The 21,017-nt window shown below is 36.1% G+C and overlaps 2 protein-coding genes across 2 annotated transcripts in view; both read left to right on the forward strand.

Moving 5' to 3' along the window:
* mmp23ba (matrix metallopeptidase 23ba) overlaps positions 1-21,017 on the forward strand; it is a 568,642-nt gene that overhangs the window by 63,555 nt on the left and 484,070 nt on the right. The gene's annotated exons all lie outside the window — the stretch shown is intronic.
* il17rb (interleukin 17 receptor B) lies at positions 5,099-20,846 on the forward strand. The gene is made up of 11 exons (XM_087265657.1): positions 5,099-5,199; positions 5,292-5,313; positions 5,991-6,116; positions 7,598-7,716; positions 9,106-9,226; positions 11,576-11,721; positions 12,671-12,742; positions 13,058-13,127; positions 13,998-14,078; positions 17,236-17,496; positions 19,931-20,846. The coding sequence occupies exons 1-11, from the start codon at positions 5,125-5,127 to the stop codon at positions 20,260-20,262; spliced, it is 1,425 nt and encodes a 474-aa protein (XP_087121783.1). The 5' UTR covers positions 5,099-5,124; the 3' UTR covers positions 20,263-20,846.

Consider the following 21,017-nt stretch of genomic DNA (forward strand, 5'->3'; position numbering starts at 1 on the left):
GCAGCGGATGCCCTTTCAGCCACAACCCATCTCTGGGAAACACCCATACACACACACACACTACGGACAATTTAGCCTACCCAATTTACCTGTAGCGCATGTCTTTTGACTGTGGGGGAAACCGGAGCACCCGGAGGAAACCCACGCGAACGCTGGGAGAACATGCAAACTCCACACAGAAATGCCAACTGAGCCAGCCGAGGCTTGAACCAGCGACCTTCTTGCTGTGAGGCGACAGCACTACCTACTGCGCCACTGCATTGACAAATGCGCAAATCCAATTCTTAAATTCAAAACACAATTTGTAAAGTCAAAACGCAATTCATAAGTGCGCACATCCAATTCGTAAATTCGAAACGCAATTCGTAAATTCAAAATGCAATTTGTAAAGTCAAAACAAAATTCATAAGTGCGCACATCCAATTCATAAATTTAAAACGCAATTTGTAAAGTCAAAGCGCAATTCATAAATGCGCAAATCCAATTTATAAATTCAAAACCCAATTCATAAGTGCATACATAAAATTCATAAATTCAAAACACAATTCGTAAATTTAAAATGCATTTCGTAAAGTCAAAACGCAATTCATAAGTGCGCAAATCCATTTCATAAATTCAAAACACAATTCATAAGTGCGCACATCAAATTGATAAATTCAAGACACAATTTGTAAATTCAAAAAGCAATTCGTAAATTCAAAATGCAATTCGTAAAGTCAAAACCCAATTCATAAGTGTGCTCATCAAATTCATAAATTCAAAACACAATTCGTAATTTCAAAATGCAATTCGTAAATTTAAAACGCAATTCGTAAAGTCACAATGCAAGTCATAAGTGTGCAAATCAAATTCATAAACTGAAAACAAAATTCGTTATTTCACTAATAAAAAATTACAAATATTTCACTAATTAATTGGATTTGCATATTTATGAGTTGTGTTTTGAATTTACAAATTGGATTTTGTAAATGTGAATTGTGAGTTTTATTTTTTGCAAATGTATTATTTCTGAGACTGATCTGGCTTCATATTTAACGGGCTATGTGACGATATCATTGATGACTTTGCAGCAAAAATGGCTCGATTTACCCAGATGAAACATTAGGATAATTTGTTTGTTTGTGTGCTGTCTGAATTGTTTGTTTGAGACAATTACATGTTCCAGTGGGCGTAATCAAAAGTGAACCACATAGTTTCTTCTTTATTTCTCTGGAAATTGGGGAGGGGTGTGTGTGTGTGTGTGTGTGTGTGTGTATGGGCTGGTTCACCCAGGTACCATTTAAACTAGAACCGCCACTGGAAACCACACAACTCTTAAAGTTTTTATCGGAACAGCTTAATAGTTTTATGTTTTATTAACTTAAATTTGTAAAAACGTATAAGTTAACCTAATTGTTTTGTCTTGGGAAACTAAAGGAATTGTGTGGAGCCATTAAGACATTATCTGTAGCCTAGATAGGAAAGATTTATTAGGGAAGTTCTGAATGGAAACCTATCCCTGTAGTATTTTGGAGTAATTTACATCCAGTGAATACTGGACTAGTGTGCGACACGGTGGCTCAGTGGTTAGCACTGTGACCTCATAGCAAACAAGTCACTTGTTTGTGTCCCAGCTGGGTCAGTTGGTGCTTCTGTGTGGAGTTTGCATGTCCTCCCCGTGTTGGCGTGGGTTTCCTCCTGGTGCTCTGGTTTCTCCGGTCTCTCAGTTTCTTCTGTCTTGCGAAATGTGTGTATTCCCAAGGATGCACTGACTGTTTTATGGTTAAAAGAAATATTGAGTGTCATCTGCACAATGATAGTGAATGCCTTTAAAATTACTCACATGTTTCCCCAGAGGCAGCAGATACACATAACAAAAAATACAAAAAATAATGGAGCCAGAACAGAGCCCTGGGGAACTCCACAGGACACCGGTGCTGCTGATGAGTTTTAACTCTGAACTTCTGCATGAGAAAACCCTGGCTGATAATGAAAAGAGCTGATAAGGCTTGTTCCAGAGATACTGACCTGCTGTCTAACAGCTCGTTCATCAAAACGACATCGAAAAACACGTCAGAAATGCTAATCGGGTTGAGGTCAAAACCTTGACGTCTATTTGACGTCCACACATTGATGCACTTTTCACCACCAAAATAATGACATAAACAGTAATATAATAATATTGTAAGTAAAAAGTAAGTAATATTGTTATTTATATATTTTTAATAATATTTTTATAATCTAATATTTTATTCATTTAAAAAGCTCTAATTCTAAATTTACACTGAATGTTTTCTCCTAATGCATGTAAACCAGGGGTGTCCAAACTCGGTCCTGGAGGGCCGGTGTCCTGCAGATTTTAGCTCCCACTTGCCTCAACACACTTGTGGGATGTTTCTATTGAGCCTAGTAAGAGCTTGATTAGCTAGCCCAGGTGTCTGATTGGGGTTGGAACTAAACTTTGCAGGACACCGGCCCTCCTGGACCGAGTTTGGACACCCCTGATGTAAACGATATCAAATTAGCTTCTTAAAACATGTCAAAATCAGTTATAGGACAGTTTTGTTATTGATTTTTTTTCCATGTCAATGTTAGCTGTTAATTTGATGTTGTTTTAGCATCAAAGTAGTCTACTGACATCAAATCGATTCACATTTTGGAAGTTTTTGATGTCGCTTTGACGTCTCTTGACTCATTTACAGTAATCAACTGTATCAAAAGCGGCAGTGAGATCCAATAAAACCAGCACAGCTTCTTTCTTTCTTTTTTTTTTTACATTTTCCAAGCAAACAGAAACCAATCTACACTGGAAAATGCTAATAGTATTACCAAAATATGAAGGACTTAACAGAGGAAATGAAATAATACAAACATAAAAAATGAATATAGGAAGAGGAAGAGGAAGATAACCACAGAGCACTCTGCTGCATCGATTTGCATTAACACGTCATTAAAAACTCTAACAAGGGCAGTTTCAGTTGAATGCATGTACTTGAGTGAGAACTGATTGAATACATGATACCTTATTAACAGCTGATCTGGGACAACATTTTTCAGAATCTTATAGCTACAAAAGGTCATTTAGAAACGGGTCTATAGCTGGCCTGTAATAAAAATGAATGGAGTGTTGTTTTCTTCAGAATAGGCTGAACCACAGCTTGTTTATTATAATCTGGCACTTAAACAGGTGCTAATTTATTATAAATAACAGTTAACATACTTGGAACCGACCATTATTTATTAATCGATTAATTAACTGTTTAATAACCGAGTAGGTGCCACATACAGAGGGCTAGTTAAACCTTTCATAGCACTAACTACCATAGAAAAATCCCTCGAGGAGAACAAAACTACAGTAAAATACTTGAATGAATGTGTTGTGGTGATTCTGCAGTTGCTATGGTAACACAACAACTATAATAACTGATCTGTTGTGGTGATTCTACAGTTGCTATGGCAACACAACAACTATAGTAACTGATCTGCTTGTTGTGGTGATTCTACAGTTGCTATGGCAACACAACAACTATAGTAACTGATCTGCTTGTTGTGGTGATTCTACAGTTTCTATGGTAACACAACAACTATAGTAACTGATCTGCTTGTTGTGGTGATTCTACAGTTGCTATGGCAACACAACAACTATAGTAACTGATCTGCTTGTTGTGGTGATTCTACAGTTGCTATGGCAACACAACAACTATAGTAACTGATCTGCTTGTTGTGGTGATTCTACAGTTGCTATGGCAACACAACAACTATAGTAACTGATCTGCTTGTTGTGGTGATTCTACAGTTGCTATGGTAACACAACAACTATAGTAACTGATCTGCTTGTTGTGGTGATTCTACAGTTGCTATGGTAACACAACAACTATAGTAACTGATCTGCTTGTTGTGGTGATTCTGCAGTTGCTATGGTAACACAACAACTATAGTAACTGATCTGCTTGTTGTGGTGATTCTGCAGTTGCTATGGTAACACAACAACTATAGTAACTGATCTGCTTGTTGTGGTGATTCTGCAGTTGCTATGGTAACACAACAACTATAGTAACTGATCTGCTTGTTGTGGTGATTCTGCAGTTGCTATGGTAACACAACAACTATAGTAACTGATCTGCTTGTTGTGGTGATTCTACAGTTGCTATGGTAACACAACAACTATAATAACTGATCTGTTGTGGTGATTCTACAGTTGCTATGGTAACACAACAACCATAATAACTGATCTGCTGTGGTGATTCTACAAATGCTTTGGTAACACAACAACTATAGTAACTGGTCTGTTGTGGTGGTTCTACAGTTGCTATGGTAACAACAACTATACTAATTGATCTGCTGTGGTGATTCTACAATTGCTATGGTTACACATCTTTCTATATAGTTTAATTTAATTTGTTCTGTTCTTCACAAAGCAATTTAGTTTCACAAATACAGTAAACACATGCTTAATAAATAATGCGGATCCTAAATATGGTAAATGCCTTCTGAGAAATTATGCACATAATAATACAGTAAAGCGTGGGTTTCCTCCGGGTGCTCCGGTTTCCCCCACAGTCCAAACACATGCGCTATAGGGGAATTGGGTAGGCTAAATTTTCCGTAGTGTATGAGTGTGTGTGTGTGGATGTTACCCAGAGATGGGTTGCGGCTGGAAGGGCATCCGCTGCGTAAAAACTTGCTGGATAAGTTGGCGGTTCATTCTGCTGTGGCGACCCCGGATTAATAAAGGGACTAAGCCGACAAGAACATGAATGAAATGAATGAATAATGCAGTAAATGCCTGCTTAATGTAATATGTTTGACAAAAACAGTAAACGCCTCTTTAGGAAATAATGCAGATCACAAAGAGGTTAAACTCATGCTTAATAAATAATGTGCACCATAAATACAGTAAGTGCCTCATTAGGAAGTGATGTCGACATTTGTGCTGGAAAACAAGGTAGAAATTCTGAGAAAATGATTAAACATGATAATGAGTGTGTGCGTGAGAGGATGGACAGCAACAGTGTGTGTGCGTGTGTGTGTGTGTGTGTGTGTGTGTGTGCGTGAGAGGATGGATGTGGTTTGTGGGAGGGTGTAAGAGATAAACTAAAGCTGAACGGCTCAGCTCACTGCAGTGTGTGTGTTCAGTCTGCTCAGATGGATCTCGTGCACATCGTGGTGTTGCTGCTCTTCACTCAGGCCAGAGTTTGTTCAGCCAGCAGCAATTCTACAGTGAGTACAGCAGCAGCAGCAGCAGCAGCAGTACTGTACTGTTGAGCAGCGCTTCATTACTAACACTGACTATCTCTGTTTACTGTTCACAGGCCGTCACCTGTCGACTGTCCAGTGAGTCGCTCTCTTTCTTTCTTTCTTTCTTTCTTTCCCTTTTTCTATTCTTTCTTTCCCCTTTTCTTTCTTTCCTCTCCCCTAGTTTTCAACTTTCTTTCTTAGACCTTTTTCTTTTCTTTCGTTCATCTTTTCTTCTTCCATTCCTTCATTTCTTCTTTTCTTTTTCTTTCCTTTCCCTTAATTTTGTTTTTTTTTCTTAGTTCTTTTTTTTCAGTCTTTTTCTTTCTTTCATCTTTCTTTTCTCCCTTCCTCCCTTTCTTCTTTCTTTCTTTCTTTCATTGCTTGTCTTTCTTTATTCAACTTTCGTTTAGTTTTTTCTTTTACCTTCTTTCTTTCATTCTTTCTCTTAATTTCTTTTATTGCTTTTCATTCATTCATTCATTCATTCATTCATTCATTCATTCATTCATTCATTCATTCATTCATTCAGTCTTTCTTTCTTTCTTTCTTTCTTCCTTTCTGTTCTTCCAACATCATGATATAAAACATGGTAAAACTGATTTTAATTTCTACAAAATGACTAAACTAATGGTTTGGGGTTGACAAGCAATTAAACAGCATTTTGGGGACGGGTAAACTAGCGGTGTTGCTGTGGTGAATCTATTATTTAAAAAGTGTTGAGTGTGTTTTTCTGTCATTCCTCTGGTTAACCGCTGCTTTTTTTCTTTCTATAGAGAATAGCATACCTTCAGAATTGTATGAGATCCATAAATGGAACCCTTCACCCATACATCAGCTGACTGCACACCTAAACGAGTCTCAAAACTCAATCATCATCAAATGGGCCATTAGTATAGACAGTAAGAGACATCCGCTATCATCTGTGCAACAGTTTCAAATCAATTTATTCTTATTATTTTTATTTATTTTGGCTTTAATTCTGTATGAACACAATTATAGGCGTAGATAAAACATCTGAACTTGATTTTTTAACTTTTGTGAATGAATTATGTATTTCTCTATGGTTTTAGGCATATTTTGGATATATTAGGCTATTGTTTAGTACTCAAAATCTGAATATTACAGTTAGCTAGATGTACACGGCCAGTCAGAAGTTTGAGGTCAGTTTTTATTTCATGTTTATCAATGCGGCATTTATTAAATGTAAAAAAAGGATTCAATTGGTAAATACTTATTTATGAAATATTTATTTACTGAAAAGTGTTGCATGCAGAACTGTTGCAAACAATTTATTTGTGTTGAATTTAAACAAACAATTTAAGTTTAATAATGTTCAACTTAATTTGTTTGTTTAAATTCAACACAGATAAATTGTTTACAAACACTTAACGTAAAAAAACAAAAATTAGTAAATCCAAGGAATCATCTTTGAATAATTTTTTTCAGTGTACTTGTTTATATTTTTTAATTAAATTATTTCTCCAGTCATTATTACAATTACCATTAATAATAATAATAATAATAATAATAATAATAATAATAATAATAATAATAATAATAATAATAATAATAATAATAATAATAATAATTTTAGAGTGATTTCTGAAGGGTCATGTGACTCTGAAGACTGGAGTAATAAAGCTGAAAATTCATCATTAAAATCACTGGAATGAATGATTAAATTAAACTATAATTAACTTTTGAACAGTTATTTTATAGTGCAATAACATTTCCCACAGTTGTACAATGTGTACTGTATTTATGATAAAATAAATATAGCCTTGGTGAGCAGGAGAAGCTTATTTTAAAACATCTTTTAGTGTATACTACCAAGATTGATTGGTATTTTAAAACTGAAGTAATTGCATTAATTAATACTATTTGTTACATCATTTATCGATCTTTGCTAATACTAGTTCATGAAATGCAACTATTCATTATTAGCTCAGGGCCTTTAAAAATATTAACAAACAATAATAATAATTATTAATTGATTAAACAATATTTAATAAGCATCATGGTGGCTGAACTGAAGGTTGCTTGTTTGAACCCCGGCTGTGTCAGTTGGTGTTTCTGTGTGGAGTTTGCATGTTATTGGCATGTTGGCGTGGGTTTCCTCCACAGTCTAAACACAGTAGTCAAAGGGAAATTAATAAGAAGTCTTGAGATTAGGGTTTGATTTGGAGAGGGAGGAAGCGGTGTTCAGTTTCTTCAAGATAAATCTGACTTCCTTTCTGAAAAGCTTGCAGATTTACGTAAGTGTGGATAGATGAATAGAGCAGATAGGACTTGATGTTGCTGTATTTTCACAGATTGCATGTAATCAAACATTACTTAACATTTACAGTGGATAATGATTTAGTGTGCATTGTCTTTTTAGGCAGCATTCAAAATCTTACCGGCACATGGATTAATATTCCCTGGCTCGATAAAAGTTATAGATGTGAATATGAGCCTCCATTTACATCAGAGCTAACCAAGCCGAGCAGCATACAGCAGGTAAACACATGATCAAATACATTCCACACAAGCACTGGGAAAATGACAAGCATTCATTTCAGACGTGGAACATTTATTTAAAACCCTGCAACATTTACTGCAACAAGGATTTTCTTACTCAGATACTTACAGTATAGTATATTTCATTAGTTGATCAGCAAATAAATCTTTAATCTTGAATAAAAATTAAAATAGCAAATATTAAGCAATGACGAAACCAAAAAAACTACACTTTTTTTTATCAACGCTCATGTAGTTTTTCTTCTAAAGTAAATTTACATTTTTTAAATATTTAAAGCTATTAATTTATTTTGGCCGTTTAATAGTATAATAAAAAAATAATGTATAAATAAATAAATAAATAAATAATTGTCAGTAAGATATTATTTTGCAGAATTCAAAACATTTTTGGATTTTCCTTTATAACAAAATAATAATAATAATAATACCAAAAATAAATAAATAATAAATAATAATAATAATTTATTTTAAATAAATAAATAAAAATCCTAAGATATATAATTCAGCAGAAATTCAATATGTTTTTTGGATTTTAAACAGTATACCAAAATAATAATAATAATAATAATAATAATGATTATATATATATATATATATATATATATATATATATATATATATATATATATATTATTAATAATAGTAATAATAATAACAATACATTTGAATTAATAAATAAAAAACACTAAGTTACAAATTTGCAGAAATTCAAAAGTTTTTGGATTAAACCCTAACCCTAACAAAATAATAATAACAATTTTAATAAACAATTTATAATAATATAATAATAATAAACATTTTATTATGTAAAAATACTAAGATATTACTTTACATAAATTCAATATGTTTTTTACCCTTATAATGAAATAAAAAAACGATTAAATAATAATAATGCATTTTAATAAATAAATGAAAATAATTAAGTATTTTTAACCATATGGTAAAAAATTTATATACTAAGATATAATAAAAAAGAAATTCAAGAAGTTTTTACCCAGGATTTTAACCATATTATAACATATTAATAATAATAATAATAATAATAATAATAATAATACATTTTAATAAATATAAATTCAAAGTAAGATATAATTTTGCACAAATTTAAGGCATTTTTGGATAAAATAAACAAAATAAATAAATAAATAAATAAATAAATAAAATGAATGAATGAATGAAAGTACTAAGATAACATTTTGCAGTCTTTGGATTTTAACCATATATAAAAATAATAATAAAACATTTGAATAAATAAAGAGAAATAGTGAGTAAGACTAATCAAAGCACACAGAAACTCTGATTGATCCTAATTAATCTCATTAATAATAATAATAATAATAATAATCTGATTATCTTCTTCTTTGACAGCTATGGTTCAGCTTCACGGTGTCCAATGTTTGTCCTCTCCTCGAATACGACATAGACGCATATAATCTTCCCACACCACCGACAGGAACAGGAGACATTTATATAAAGCGGGCTAATACAGGTCAGACTGATTTCTGCTGTTACACACATCATTTCATCTTCTCTGTTGTGTGTGACTCGACTGCTGATCATTAAAACTATGAGGCATGTCCAGTTTGTTCTCAGCTGACAAATTAATTCAATATTTAGCAGACGAATGTGATACAAAACTTACTGACCTGAAGTCTGTGGAATTCCCCAGTGAATGATGTTTGGCTCTATATTAATATATCTCTTATATTAATGATCTAATATTGTTTCTGCAACGTTGTCTGCGAGTTATAAAAACGTTATTGTGGAAGATTATTTTCCAATATTCATTAGATCTATTGTGTAGACAGTGTATTAATGTTGTTTTTCTGGTTATAAATTAAACATTAAAATAAAATAAAAGATTGTTTTTTTTAAATAGAGGCAGTGGTGCAGTAGGTAGTGCTGTCGCCTCATAGCAAGAAGGTCGCTGGTTCGAACCTCGGCTCAGTTGGTGTTTCTGTGTGGAGTTTGCATGTTCTCCCTGCCTTCACGTGGGTTTCCTCCGGGTGCTCCGGTTTCCCCCACAGTCCAAAGACATGTGGTACAGGTGAATTAGGTAGGCTAAATTGTCCGTAGTGTGTGAATGAGTGTGTGGATGTTTCCCAGAGATGGGTTGCGGCTGGAAGGGCATCCGCTGCGTAAAAAAACTTGCTGGATAAGTTGGCGGTTCATTCTGCTGTGGCGACCCCGGATTAATAAAGGGACTAAGCTGACAAGAACATGAATGAATATTCGTGAAATACTGAACATCATATAAATGTTGCAGAAATGGACATATTCATTGATGAACATTATCTTTTATCTTGAATGTTTAGAAGCTTCTTCTCTGAATTATTGATAAGCATAGCAGAAAGCAACAAGACACACAGTATGAGCCCTTCACTGAGTAATTCTCTTAAAAGCAGAGAGACGCTGTGGGCTAAAGTAAAAGCCAAACTGTATTTTTCCTGTCAATTAGACGACTTCAGAGCTGAAAGATTTTCATGATAACCGGCTGTTTTCCCACTTAAGAAAGTCAATCAGATCTTTAGGGAGGATTTCTGAGAACTGTTTAGCGTCGTGCAGCTAGAGGAACCATTATCTCTTCATGAGCGACACAGAGGCTGACTTTCATTAATGCTTACTGAGAATTAGTTATATTTGCTAAGAATAAAACAAACAGCATTACAATCTGTCACTTATTAATACGTCATTTACATTTCTAACAGAATAAAAGACTAAATTCCTGTCTCTGAAATGAGATATGTACGTCTCTAATAGGACAAGCCTGTTTTTATTTTTATTATATTTATGTCATCTAATATTTATATCTCGTAACAGAACAAAACTGATAGATATTTAACTGTGAATTGAGTTTTTAACAGAAAACTACCATATTTCATTAGTTTTTTTGTGCATATTTTGGAATAAGAATATTTTATTTATTTATTTATTATTTTTTTTCAATAAATATATTATTGAAATATATATTTTGAACCATTCCTTTTTGGAATTTGAAATTAATGTATATAAATATATTTAAAACATATTTTGTATTTTCAACACAATCTCGCAGCAATTCGTAACTTTTTGATTCAGTGGCTAATTCGTATAAATTTGTACGATCTAATTCGTACAATTTAGTACGATATGCTCATCATCAAGTGACGGTTGGGGTTAGGTTAGGTGCCACGCCTCCTTTTTTAAATCGTACATTTTCATACGACTGAACTCGTACGAATTCCTACGAATTCGCCACTAAACTGACAAAACGTAAAATACTTACATTTCCTCGTGAGATCAGGCTGGTATTTCTTACCTCACTCTAAGAAATGCTGGGTCATTTAAACTCAAATTGGGTAAAATATGAACTAACAATGCATTCAATTTAGTATTATTAATTTAACAAAAAAAATTTTACTTAGCAGTTGCTTTGAGAGGGGTCTGGCTGCAGACTCGGTGCAGTGCGATCTGAGCTGCATCCAATGCTTTTTAATGTGCTCACCTAACCCCACCCGTCACAGTGACGTCACTCACTGCATTGTGTCTGACATTGCATCGCTGAGTGATGCAATCTCAGCCTGCATCATAAAGGCTGCATCCAGATACTGTTGTTTGGTTTAGTCCATATTACATCCAGAATTGGGCTGACATAACCCAGCACTTTTAGAGTACATACTCTGTGATTAAGTCGAACACTTATTAAATGCTCATTGAGCTCAAATGTTTTCTTTGAGAGGCAGAGTCATTTTTAGGAGAGTTTGTGTTCTGGTTTTACTATATCTAATGTCTTTCTGACTACAGTCATTGTTTTTGGAGGCTTACAGCTCCTCTTCCCATGTGATTGTTGTTTTTACAGCTAAACTTGAGTGGAACGCTCTGATTTCTGCTGTCTACAATGGAAAAAAAGTGGTGGTGTTATTTAACGTGAGCTCAGTGGCGGATAAATACATCATCACACTGGAAGAAGACACACAAACACTCAGCACGACTGAGGAAAGACGGGTATGTGTGCTGCTGAAATCACTGAACACCAGCAGGAGAGCATGACCAGCAGTAAAATAGACATTTAGATTTAAAGTAAATGTCACGTTAAGCATGATAAAAACAGAACAAAAACAGGAACAAAAAGGGTACGGATCCAAGTGCAGATTTAATATTAAATAGTGCGGTAACAGTGAACAAAATCCAAAATCCAAAGTGCAAAGTAACAAAATAACAAACAAACAACAAAACAAGAAACTAAAACAGATTAAACACAAACTAGACTTAAGCAAGATACAAGAGCGAGATCAAGAACAACATACCAGAGCTGACAAGATAGACAAACGACGCAGTAACAAACAGAGGTGGAATGGTAATATATAGTCCAGGTAATCAACGGAGATTGGAGACAGCTGTGGTTGAAATCAGTGTAGATGACAGACCGGGTGTGTGCACGAAAGAATGTATGGAAATGTAGTCTTTTTGGGCGCTGTAGTTTTACTCAGTGTCCATTGAACTACAGCGCCCTCAGGTGGTCACTGACAGTCATGACAGTAAAGCTGAATTATCACCCTCTTATGAATTTATTTACAAATATTTCCCAAGTGATGTTGAACAGATTCAGGAATTTCTCACAGTATTTCCTCTAATATTTTTTCTTCTGCAGGAAGTCTTTTTTGTTTTATTTCGGCTAGAGTAAAAGCAGTTCTTAAATGTTTTAAAGTCATTTTAAGGTCAATATTATTAGCCACCTTCAGTAATATTAGTGTTGGATTGTCTCCAGAACTCACCTGCATAATTACCCTAACTTTAGAAATGTGCTGAACAAATCTTCGTTAAACAGAAATGAAGCAGATAATACAGAAGAACAGTTCAAATTTAACAGGAAACACATCAACACACTCAAATCAAAGTCTGCAGCTTCTTCTTCTTCACGCTGATTTTTAATTGTTCATTTTTCCACCTACAGGAATGCAAATCTGAGGCCTGTAAAGTGGAACTGGACTACACGGGTCCATGTGAAGAAAACCTTCTGATAATAGTAGGACTATAAATAATCCTGTTTTTTCCTTTTGACGGAAGATTATTCCGCTTCTCCCATTGGCAGATTATTTTGCTTGTTTTAAGGAAAAACTCGCTTCATTTTGGATCATTATTTCTGAAAACAAGACCATACTTATTGCTTGTCTAGAAAATGCTGCTTGATTTAAGAGCTTTTAGATATCTGGACTAGAAACAAGTCTCAAGCTTTAAGCATTTACAGTATGTGTATTCAAAAGCATGCTGGAGTCGACCAGTCAAGCCGAACCTGGAAGTTTAATAGGACTTGTTGTTTATTCTGGTGTGTTTCTGACAGATAACAGCACACTTTAAACACTGTGAGGGGGAAAGCAGCCCTTCGGTTGAGAGTACAGTGGACTGTAAGAGTGAGTATCCATTAATGGCTTATATAGTAAGTAGGCATGGGCCGGTATAACATTCTGACAGTATGATAACCTATCACAGTTTCAAGATATTGTGATTACTGCTCTAAAATATTCATTCATTTTCTTGTCTGCTTTGTTCCATTTATTATTCCGGGGTCGCCATTCCGCTGTGGTGACCCTGGATTAATAAAGGGACTAAGCCGACAAGAAAATGAATGAATGAATGAATGAATGAATGACAGGAGGGCGGTCAAAAGAAACCCACCATAAATTCAGACGGATAAAAAACTAAAATATTAATAACATTGAAGATTTTTTTATTATTTTAGTTATTTTTATACATTTTAATAATTATAAGGATTTTAAAACCATTCAAGATGTTTTAAATAAAACTTTAATGCACCACTTGGAAAACAAGCATCAGTATAGTGTAAACCGACAGGTTGAAATATTCTTATCCAGCTATCGGAGAAATCATGTGTGTTTTATAACTATTACATTTGTTTTAAATTCAGAATTGTAATATATACATCAGTGTAAAACCTGAATGTTGGAAAAACATATCCTGTAATTGTGTATACGGGTCTCCAGGGAGAACATGCAAACTCCACACAGAAACAAACTCAAACCAGAGACCTTCTTGCTGTGAGGCCACAGTGCTAATCACTGAGCCACCGTGCCGCCCTTATTAAACTGATTGTATTCTAATTACATTACAACTGTGAAAAGGACGCTCATGAAATAGAAAATAGTCGCATTAACTGTTCACCAGAAGTTTATCAGTGGCTGGAAACACAGCGGCTGTGCATATAATCCACCGGTGTTGTAATAGTGTGTCTGTTTAGTTTATCTGTGTGTTGGTTTCTGCAGTTTCAGATGGATCTGTTTTGCTCATCGGTGTCGGATGTGTGCTGACGCTGATCTTCATACTCCTCTGCTGCTGCATCATCTGTGAGTTACCAAGACAAACACAAGAAATCTGTCTGCTACATAAAACCCTACCAATATACTATCAGAATGTGTCACATGTCTCGTATCTAGTCCAGATATCTACAAATTCATAAATCAAGAGGCATTTTCTGGACAGGCGACAAATATTATCTAGTTTTCACACACAAAAAGTCTTTCATTAAACGTCTGCATGAACCGAAAGCTGCGACTGTTTTTAGTTTTTGTATTGTGGCGCATTTCCAAGAGAAACAGCATATTAAATAAGAAAGCAGTGGGCGGGGCTTGTTTTTCTACTGCGAGCTGATTGGATGCAGTAAAGTAGGCGTGTCATTCAGAAAGATGGGGAAAGGGGTTTGGGGAGAGTTATTACAACCTAACAGACTCCTCCTCCTCCTCCTCACCGCTTCTGTTTGCTGTCAAAACTGACAGCTGGAGGGGCGTGGCTAAGTATGTTAGCCCCTCCCACTACCTCAGATAGAACTAATCTGAGAATTGAACTCAAAACAAACAGGAAGTGCATTTGCAGATTTCAATTAAAGATGACAAGAGCAGACTAGTGTTTTCTTTCTGTCGCACAGATGAACTGTTCAACACAAAACTAGCAATGCGAGCTGACAGAGTCGATGTGGTTAGTTTGATTTCATGTGTACTTTAAAGGGCTCCTATGATGTAAATCGTCTTCTGTGCGCTGTTTGGACAGAGCTGTGTGTAGTATAGCGTGTCCACAGTAATATTGGGCTGATATAAACATAGTAAGTCTCTTTATTTAAATTTCCTTATGTTAAAATGAGATCCAAATCCCTCCCATTTTGAGGCCGACTGCAACGTGATGCAGGAGTGTGGTTTCCCCGCCCACCGAATTGATTGACAGCCACGCATTAACATGTCTCCACAGTAATGTGTATAATTATATCCACAGGACAGGGTGTGAGCAAAACAACCGGGACTAATTAAGATCTGTTCAGCTCTCTGTGATCACCACAGAATGAGTTTCACAAGTTTGACGCGTTTAAAACAGTGCATGCTTGTAATAAACACAGTAAAATCGCTGTAATTCATCACCACAGCCGTGTGTCAGCTCATTTATAAAAGAAGATGCTAAATCAGGTTTATTCTGTACATTGCGTGTCTGTCACTGTGCTGTTTATCTGACCGAGGCGGAGATTGAGGCACACTCTGACAGACACGTGGTAACGGTCAGAGCCGGCCCGTGGCATAGGCACCATAGGCAAATGCTAAGGGCGCTGTACATCCAGGGGGCGCCAGAAATGAGCGCGGTTAAGTTGGCTATTCCTGACACATTCAGTGATAGACGGCAATAACTCAAAAACCTCTTACCCTAAATACATCTAAAGTGTGTTTCCTACAAAAAGACAAAGCTGGTTATGTTTCACAGCTGTGTTTTTCTTTTTTTTCACTTGAGATTACGAGCACTGCTCCGTTTAGCCGGGAGAGCTCGCGCGGAGTGGAGCTCCCAGTAAGGGATCGTCGGAAAAGTGCTTCTTTTTTTTTTTTTTTTTTTTGCTCTGTCCTGCGTGTTTTATTTTAAACACAACTAATTTTCTCTTAAATGAGCACAAACAGTTACTAAAGTAGTCGAATGCTTCATTCATTCATTCATAAAGATCTGTGCATTCTTACATTAACACCTATCAAAAGCCTCTTTAGCTGCTCCAGAACGCAGCAGCACGAGTGGTCTTTAATAAACCTAAAAAAGCACATGTCACTCCTCTGCTCATCCGTTTGCACTGGCTGCCAGTTGCTGCTCGCATCAAATTCAAAGCTCTGATGTTTGCCTACAAAGTGACTTCTGGCTTCGCTCCTTCTTATCTGCTTCTCACTTCTGCAGATGTATGTGCCCTCCAGAAACTTGCGTTCTGTGAATGAACGTCGCCTCGTGGTTCCATCCCAAAGAGGGAAGAAATCACTTTCCCGAACTCTCGTATTCAATCTGCCCAGTTGGTGGAATGAACTCCCTAACTGCATCAGAACAGCAGAGTCACTCGCTGTCTTCAAGAAACCACTAAAAACTCAACTATTTAGTCTCCACTACACTTCCTAATCTGCAATTCCCTCTCTGAATATCACACTCTACCCAAAAAAAATGTAAAAAAAAATACTAATGCTACTAATACATTCCTTCTTAGACTTTACAGACCTGAAACTCGCCTACAGCACTTCTTCATTGTTGCTCTTATAGTTGTGTAAATTGCTTCCTTGTCCTCATTTGTAAGTCGCTTTGGATAAAAGCGTCTGCTAAATGACTAAATGTAAATGTAAACAAAACACAACGAGAGATTCATCTGCTGCTCTTCACTAAATAACTATAGTAACTTTAATCAATATGCAAATACAATTAAAAGTTAAACCGATTTCATAGCTTTATTTAATTTCTGTATAAGCCATTGTTTTTATTAGGTTAAACCTTTTATTTTATTGTCAATATTTTCTATTGTCTGCTATGTATTCTATCATTTGAAGCTATTTGTTGTCCCATATTTTTTACATCCCAATGTTGACAGATATGGCATAACATTGCTAATCATTAAATAGCTATAGTGCTCTCTGTTAGGTTTAACGTCAGCTAATGTTATGGAAGGGTATAGATGTTTTGGAAAATAGTAATATTAATGTAACTACCTCCATCATTCTTCCTCAAGCAAATGTGTAAATATTAGATCTATTCAGCAATAATGTTAATTGCATTGGCATATTTATCTGACGTTTTCCCAGCTTGTAGTAGTCGATCAAAAAGCTGTTTAGTTTCTTATGACTATACACTAGCTGTGGAGTTACTGCGATGTGACGGGCGCCAAACTGGTCAGGGCCGGGCCTGGTAACGGTGGGCGGGGAGAACCAGCATTAAAGGCACAGGCAACAAAAACAGCGACAAGATGCTCAGAGCTGAAAAATACAAACTTCTGAAAAGTCTATTAAATAATCTGATGGTGTTTTGAGCTGAAACATTTCAGACACACTCTGGAGACTGATCTTACATCTTGAAAAAGGGGTAAAACCCTTTAAAACAAACTAAATAATCTGCCAATATCAGCAAAATAATGTTATGTCAAGTTGAATGTCTGAATGTGCAAATATAAACACACTGTGCCCCAATTCGCTGTGTTTATAGCCTGTGTGTGTGTGTGTGTGTCCTCAGGTCAGCTGCAGCGGTGTGTTTTAATGTCGAAGCGCAGTGTGTCAGTGCGGGTCTTGCTCCTGTATCCGGCGGTGGACGCCGTGTTTCAGCGCTCAGTGATGCTGCTGGCTGAACTCCTGCAGAGCTACGGCGGTGTGTGTGTGTTCGTGGACGTGTGGGACAGCAGGAGTGTGGCGGAGCAAGGCCCACTGCGCTGGATCAACACACACACCGAGCTGGCGGACAGAGTGCTCATCGTATCGCCGCCTGCACGCAACCACGGTAAAGCTGCTTTTACATGCACACATTATGCAAACATCACTTTTATAAGGGGTTTAAGTGAAGTTTATTTATATAGTAATGTCGAGAGGGTCACGTGTTTATGATTGATCACAGCCGGTCCTGCATTATTCGATTTATGATTGACCAATCAGACGATTCCTAAGCCGCTATAAACACCCTCAGCTCCATATCACAGCCATCTTCAGTTTAAAGACTCCCCCCTTCCACCCCTACTCCTCCTCCTTTCCTAGATGGGTGGCACGGTGGCTCAGTGGTTAGCACTGTTGCCTCACAGCAAGAACTCCGCTGGTTCTAGTCCGTGCCAAGCCAGCTGACATTTCTGTGCGGAGTTTACACGTTCTCTCTGCTGGACTTTAGAGCAGCTTTTAGTTGGTTAATGGAGTTGTTGGTCTATTTCAGCTCCTCAGAATAGCAGCGCTCCAATAACAAGCTTTCACACACCTCCACATTGATTAAGTGTTAGCCTGAGGAATCCTGTTGGTCAAACAACCTGTAATATCATGCTCATGCTCCCCTTTTGAAAAGCTTTGAAACAGGACTAGATATTGTTGCAGTCGCAGCATGTTTCCCCTCCTCTGCTTCCCATCAGCACTCAAGGTTTTTTTGGGTCAAGATGCACTCCAATCCTCAACATAAAGCGTTGAACTCGTGTTTTGAAAGCTCTGTGGTTTAGGTTTCTGCTTGCATTCATTTTCTCTGGATTTTTTCTTCATATGCATGTCTTGCAATTTCAGCAACTTCTATAGTCTTTGATAGGACTGCACCCAAATAAATTTCCCCCAAAATTCTAAATGCAACGGCTTTAAAATAACTGTTTACTATTTTATTAAATACATTTTGCAAGGCTTTAAATTTAACTTGATGGCTGTTGCTCAATACCAAGTATGCAAATTTCAGACTTGCCAAGTTTACACTGAGTCGGGTTCTTTTTTAAATGTACTGCAGTGTACTTTATAACGTCACTTGCCTCATCATGAATTCATCAGTTTCACTGTACATTAACAATAAAATGATTTAAGCATATAAAGCTCAGCTTTATAATTAATACTATACTGATATTTTAAATCAATATGTTTGATTTAAGAAAATGTGAACATAAATGTCTATAAATGTGAAGTGAAATGTGTTATTATACACAGACTCGTGTCTGATTATCCGATTTAATAAACTTCAATGGACATTATGCAAGTATAAAGTACAAGGCGTAAACATTAAGAAAGATAACGTTAAGCAATTTGGTGAAAACAAAAGACAAACAGCTTACAAAACGGTAACATAGTTATTTTTTTGTGTATACAGCTGTTTATTTTTCACCAATTTCTGTTTAGCGGAGAACAGATTTCTTCAGCACATTTCTAAGCATAATAGTTTTAATAACTCATCTCTAATGACTGATTTATTTCTCTTTGTCATGATGACAGTAAATAATATTAGACTAGATATTCTTCAAGACATTTCTATACAGCTTAAAGTGACATTTAAAGGCTTCACTAGGGTAATTAGGTAAGTTATTGTATAATGATGGTTTGTTCTGTAGACTATTGAAAATAAATATAGCTTGAAGGGGCTAATAATTTTGTCCTTAAAATTGTGTTTAAAAAATTAATAGCTGCTTTTATTCTAGCCGAAATAAAACAAATAAGACTTTCTCCAGAAGAACAAATATTATCAGACATACTGTGAAAATCTCCTGAATCTGTTCAACATCGTTTGGGAAATATTTAAAAAAGAAAAAGAAATTCAAAGGGTGGCGAATAGTTCTACAACCGTAGGCCCGTTTTGGCAATTCCATAATGAGTTTTTTTTAATGTGATATTCCAAAATGTGCATTAAAAATAGGTGGATAAAAACAGTTAGTGACTACAGCTGGAGGGAGAGCAAAACACTGCATTTTATCTATTTTTTGCAGTTTTTCCTCCTTCAAACTAAAACAGAAAGTGCCGTTTTCAGTCCATACTTTTTAAAAAAATGTAATGCATGCCTAATCTTTGTTAATCATTGCCATTTAGATACTTTATATAGACTGGAACAAATGCATTTCTTACTGTCTTCTTGCACAAATATCTACAAATTCTTTATTCAAGAAGCATTTTCTAGATAAGCACTGAATATAGTCTTGTTTTCAGAATTAATGTGTCAAAATGAAGAGAGTTTCCCCTTAAAACAAGCAGAATAATCTGACAATGAGGGAAGGAACAATCTTGTTTTGGTTGTGAGATTATTTTTCTTCCCCTATTGGCAGATTATTTTGCTTGATTTAAGGAAAAACTCTTCATTTTGACACATTAATTCTGAAAACAACACAATATTTAGTGCTTCTCTAGAAAATGCTTCTTAATTTAAGAGTTTTCTTATAATATTTGGTCTAGAAATGAGACTATTTTTCAGTATTTATCTTCTTCTCTCTCTGCAGATGATCTTAAACCTGACGTTGTCTCCGGCATGACGGATCTCAGTGTTTCAGCTTCCGCCAGCAATCTGTTCACGCTGGCCTTAAACCTGGTCAGCAGCGCTGCCAATGACCCCCAGGGCCGAGACAAGTTCTGGGTCATTAACCTGGGTCAAGAGGAGAAGAGCGTTCAGCCTGAACTCAGAGGTTTGAGGGTGTTTAATCTGCCCAGAGACCAGGAGAAGCTCCATCAGCAGCTCATGGCTGGAGAAACGAGCATCAACACATGCTGCAGCACTTTCTACATCAAAAACACTCTGAGGAAGATGGAGATCAACACTTCTCAATGTGTGTGAAAGCCCCAATCCTGATTTTCTTTTTGATAGTAGGCTCCCTTTACAGCTCTTTTATAGTTAAATTAATGAGTTTGACTCTTTTTGAATCCATTCAGCCGATCTCCAGGTCTAGCGGAAACACTTTTAGCTTAGCTTAGCATAGATCATTGAATCGGATTAGACCGTTAGCATGTCACTCAAAAAATGCGCAAAGAGTTTTGATAATTGTTCCTATTTAAAGCTCGACTCTTGTGACGTTTCATAGTGTATTAAAGGGTCATGACACCCCCCACTTTCAATTCAGGTCTAACTCAGAATTTTTCAAAAGATGCATCGTAATGGGGGTGGAGCTCCGCGATCAGAGGCAGGAGTGGGCGTGGCCAGCAGAGCAGGGGAGAAGGAAAGGAAAAGGAGATGCAAACCGTGAGGAGACGCATGATTTGATAGTTTACAAAGTTAAAATGCAAATAGATAAACTAATTTAATGCCCTGCGACATTTGTTATTCGTAATTTCATGTACAGATAACCTCAATTTAAATCATTATAAAGATAATCGTGTTCATATAAGCACAATAAATGAGAATTCTCCCTCAATCCCCGGGTCTGAATGCAGACTCAGTGCAGCAGGTCTCTTGCCCTGTCTGTTTTAACCATTAGTCCTGCTGGTAATCTGGAGGATGTAGGTGAACACAGCAGCACGGCGATGTGTCTAAATGTGAACGAACTCCACTGATAAAGGACAAAGTCCGCCATACTCGTACTGCTCTCCCGACAA

The sequence above is a fragment of the Danio rerio genome, chromosome 8, assembly GCF_052040795.2.
Source record: "Danio rerio strain M-AB ecotype USA chromosome 8, GRCz13ab, whole genome shotgun sequence".
NCBI lineage: Eukaryota > Metazoa > Chordata > Actinopteri > Cypriniformes > Danionidae > Danio > Danio rerio.

Excerpts from the sequence above, each read along its gene's own strand:
- il17rb (XM_087265657.1), top strand. The coding sequence starts at position 5,125 with ATGGATCTCGTGCACATCGTGGTGTTGCTGCTCTTCACTCAGGCCAGA. Across the intron at positions 5,200-5,291 it reads CAGCCAGCAGCAATTCTACA|GCCGTCACCTGTCGACTGTC; the intron begins GTGAGTACAGCA and ends TACTGTTCACAG. Across the intron at positions 7,717-9,105 it reads AGCCGAGCAGCATACAGCAG|CTATGGTTCAGCTTCACGGT; the intron begins GTAAACACATGA and ends CTTCTTTGACAG.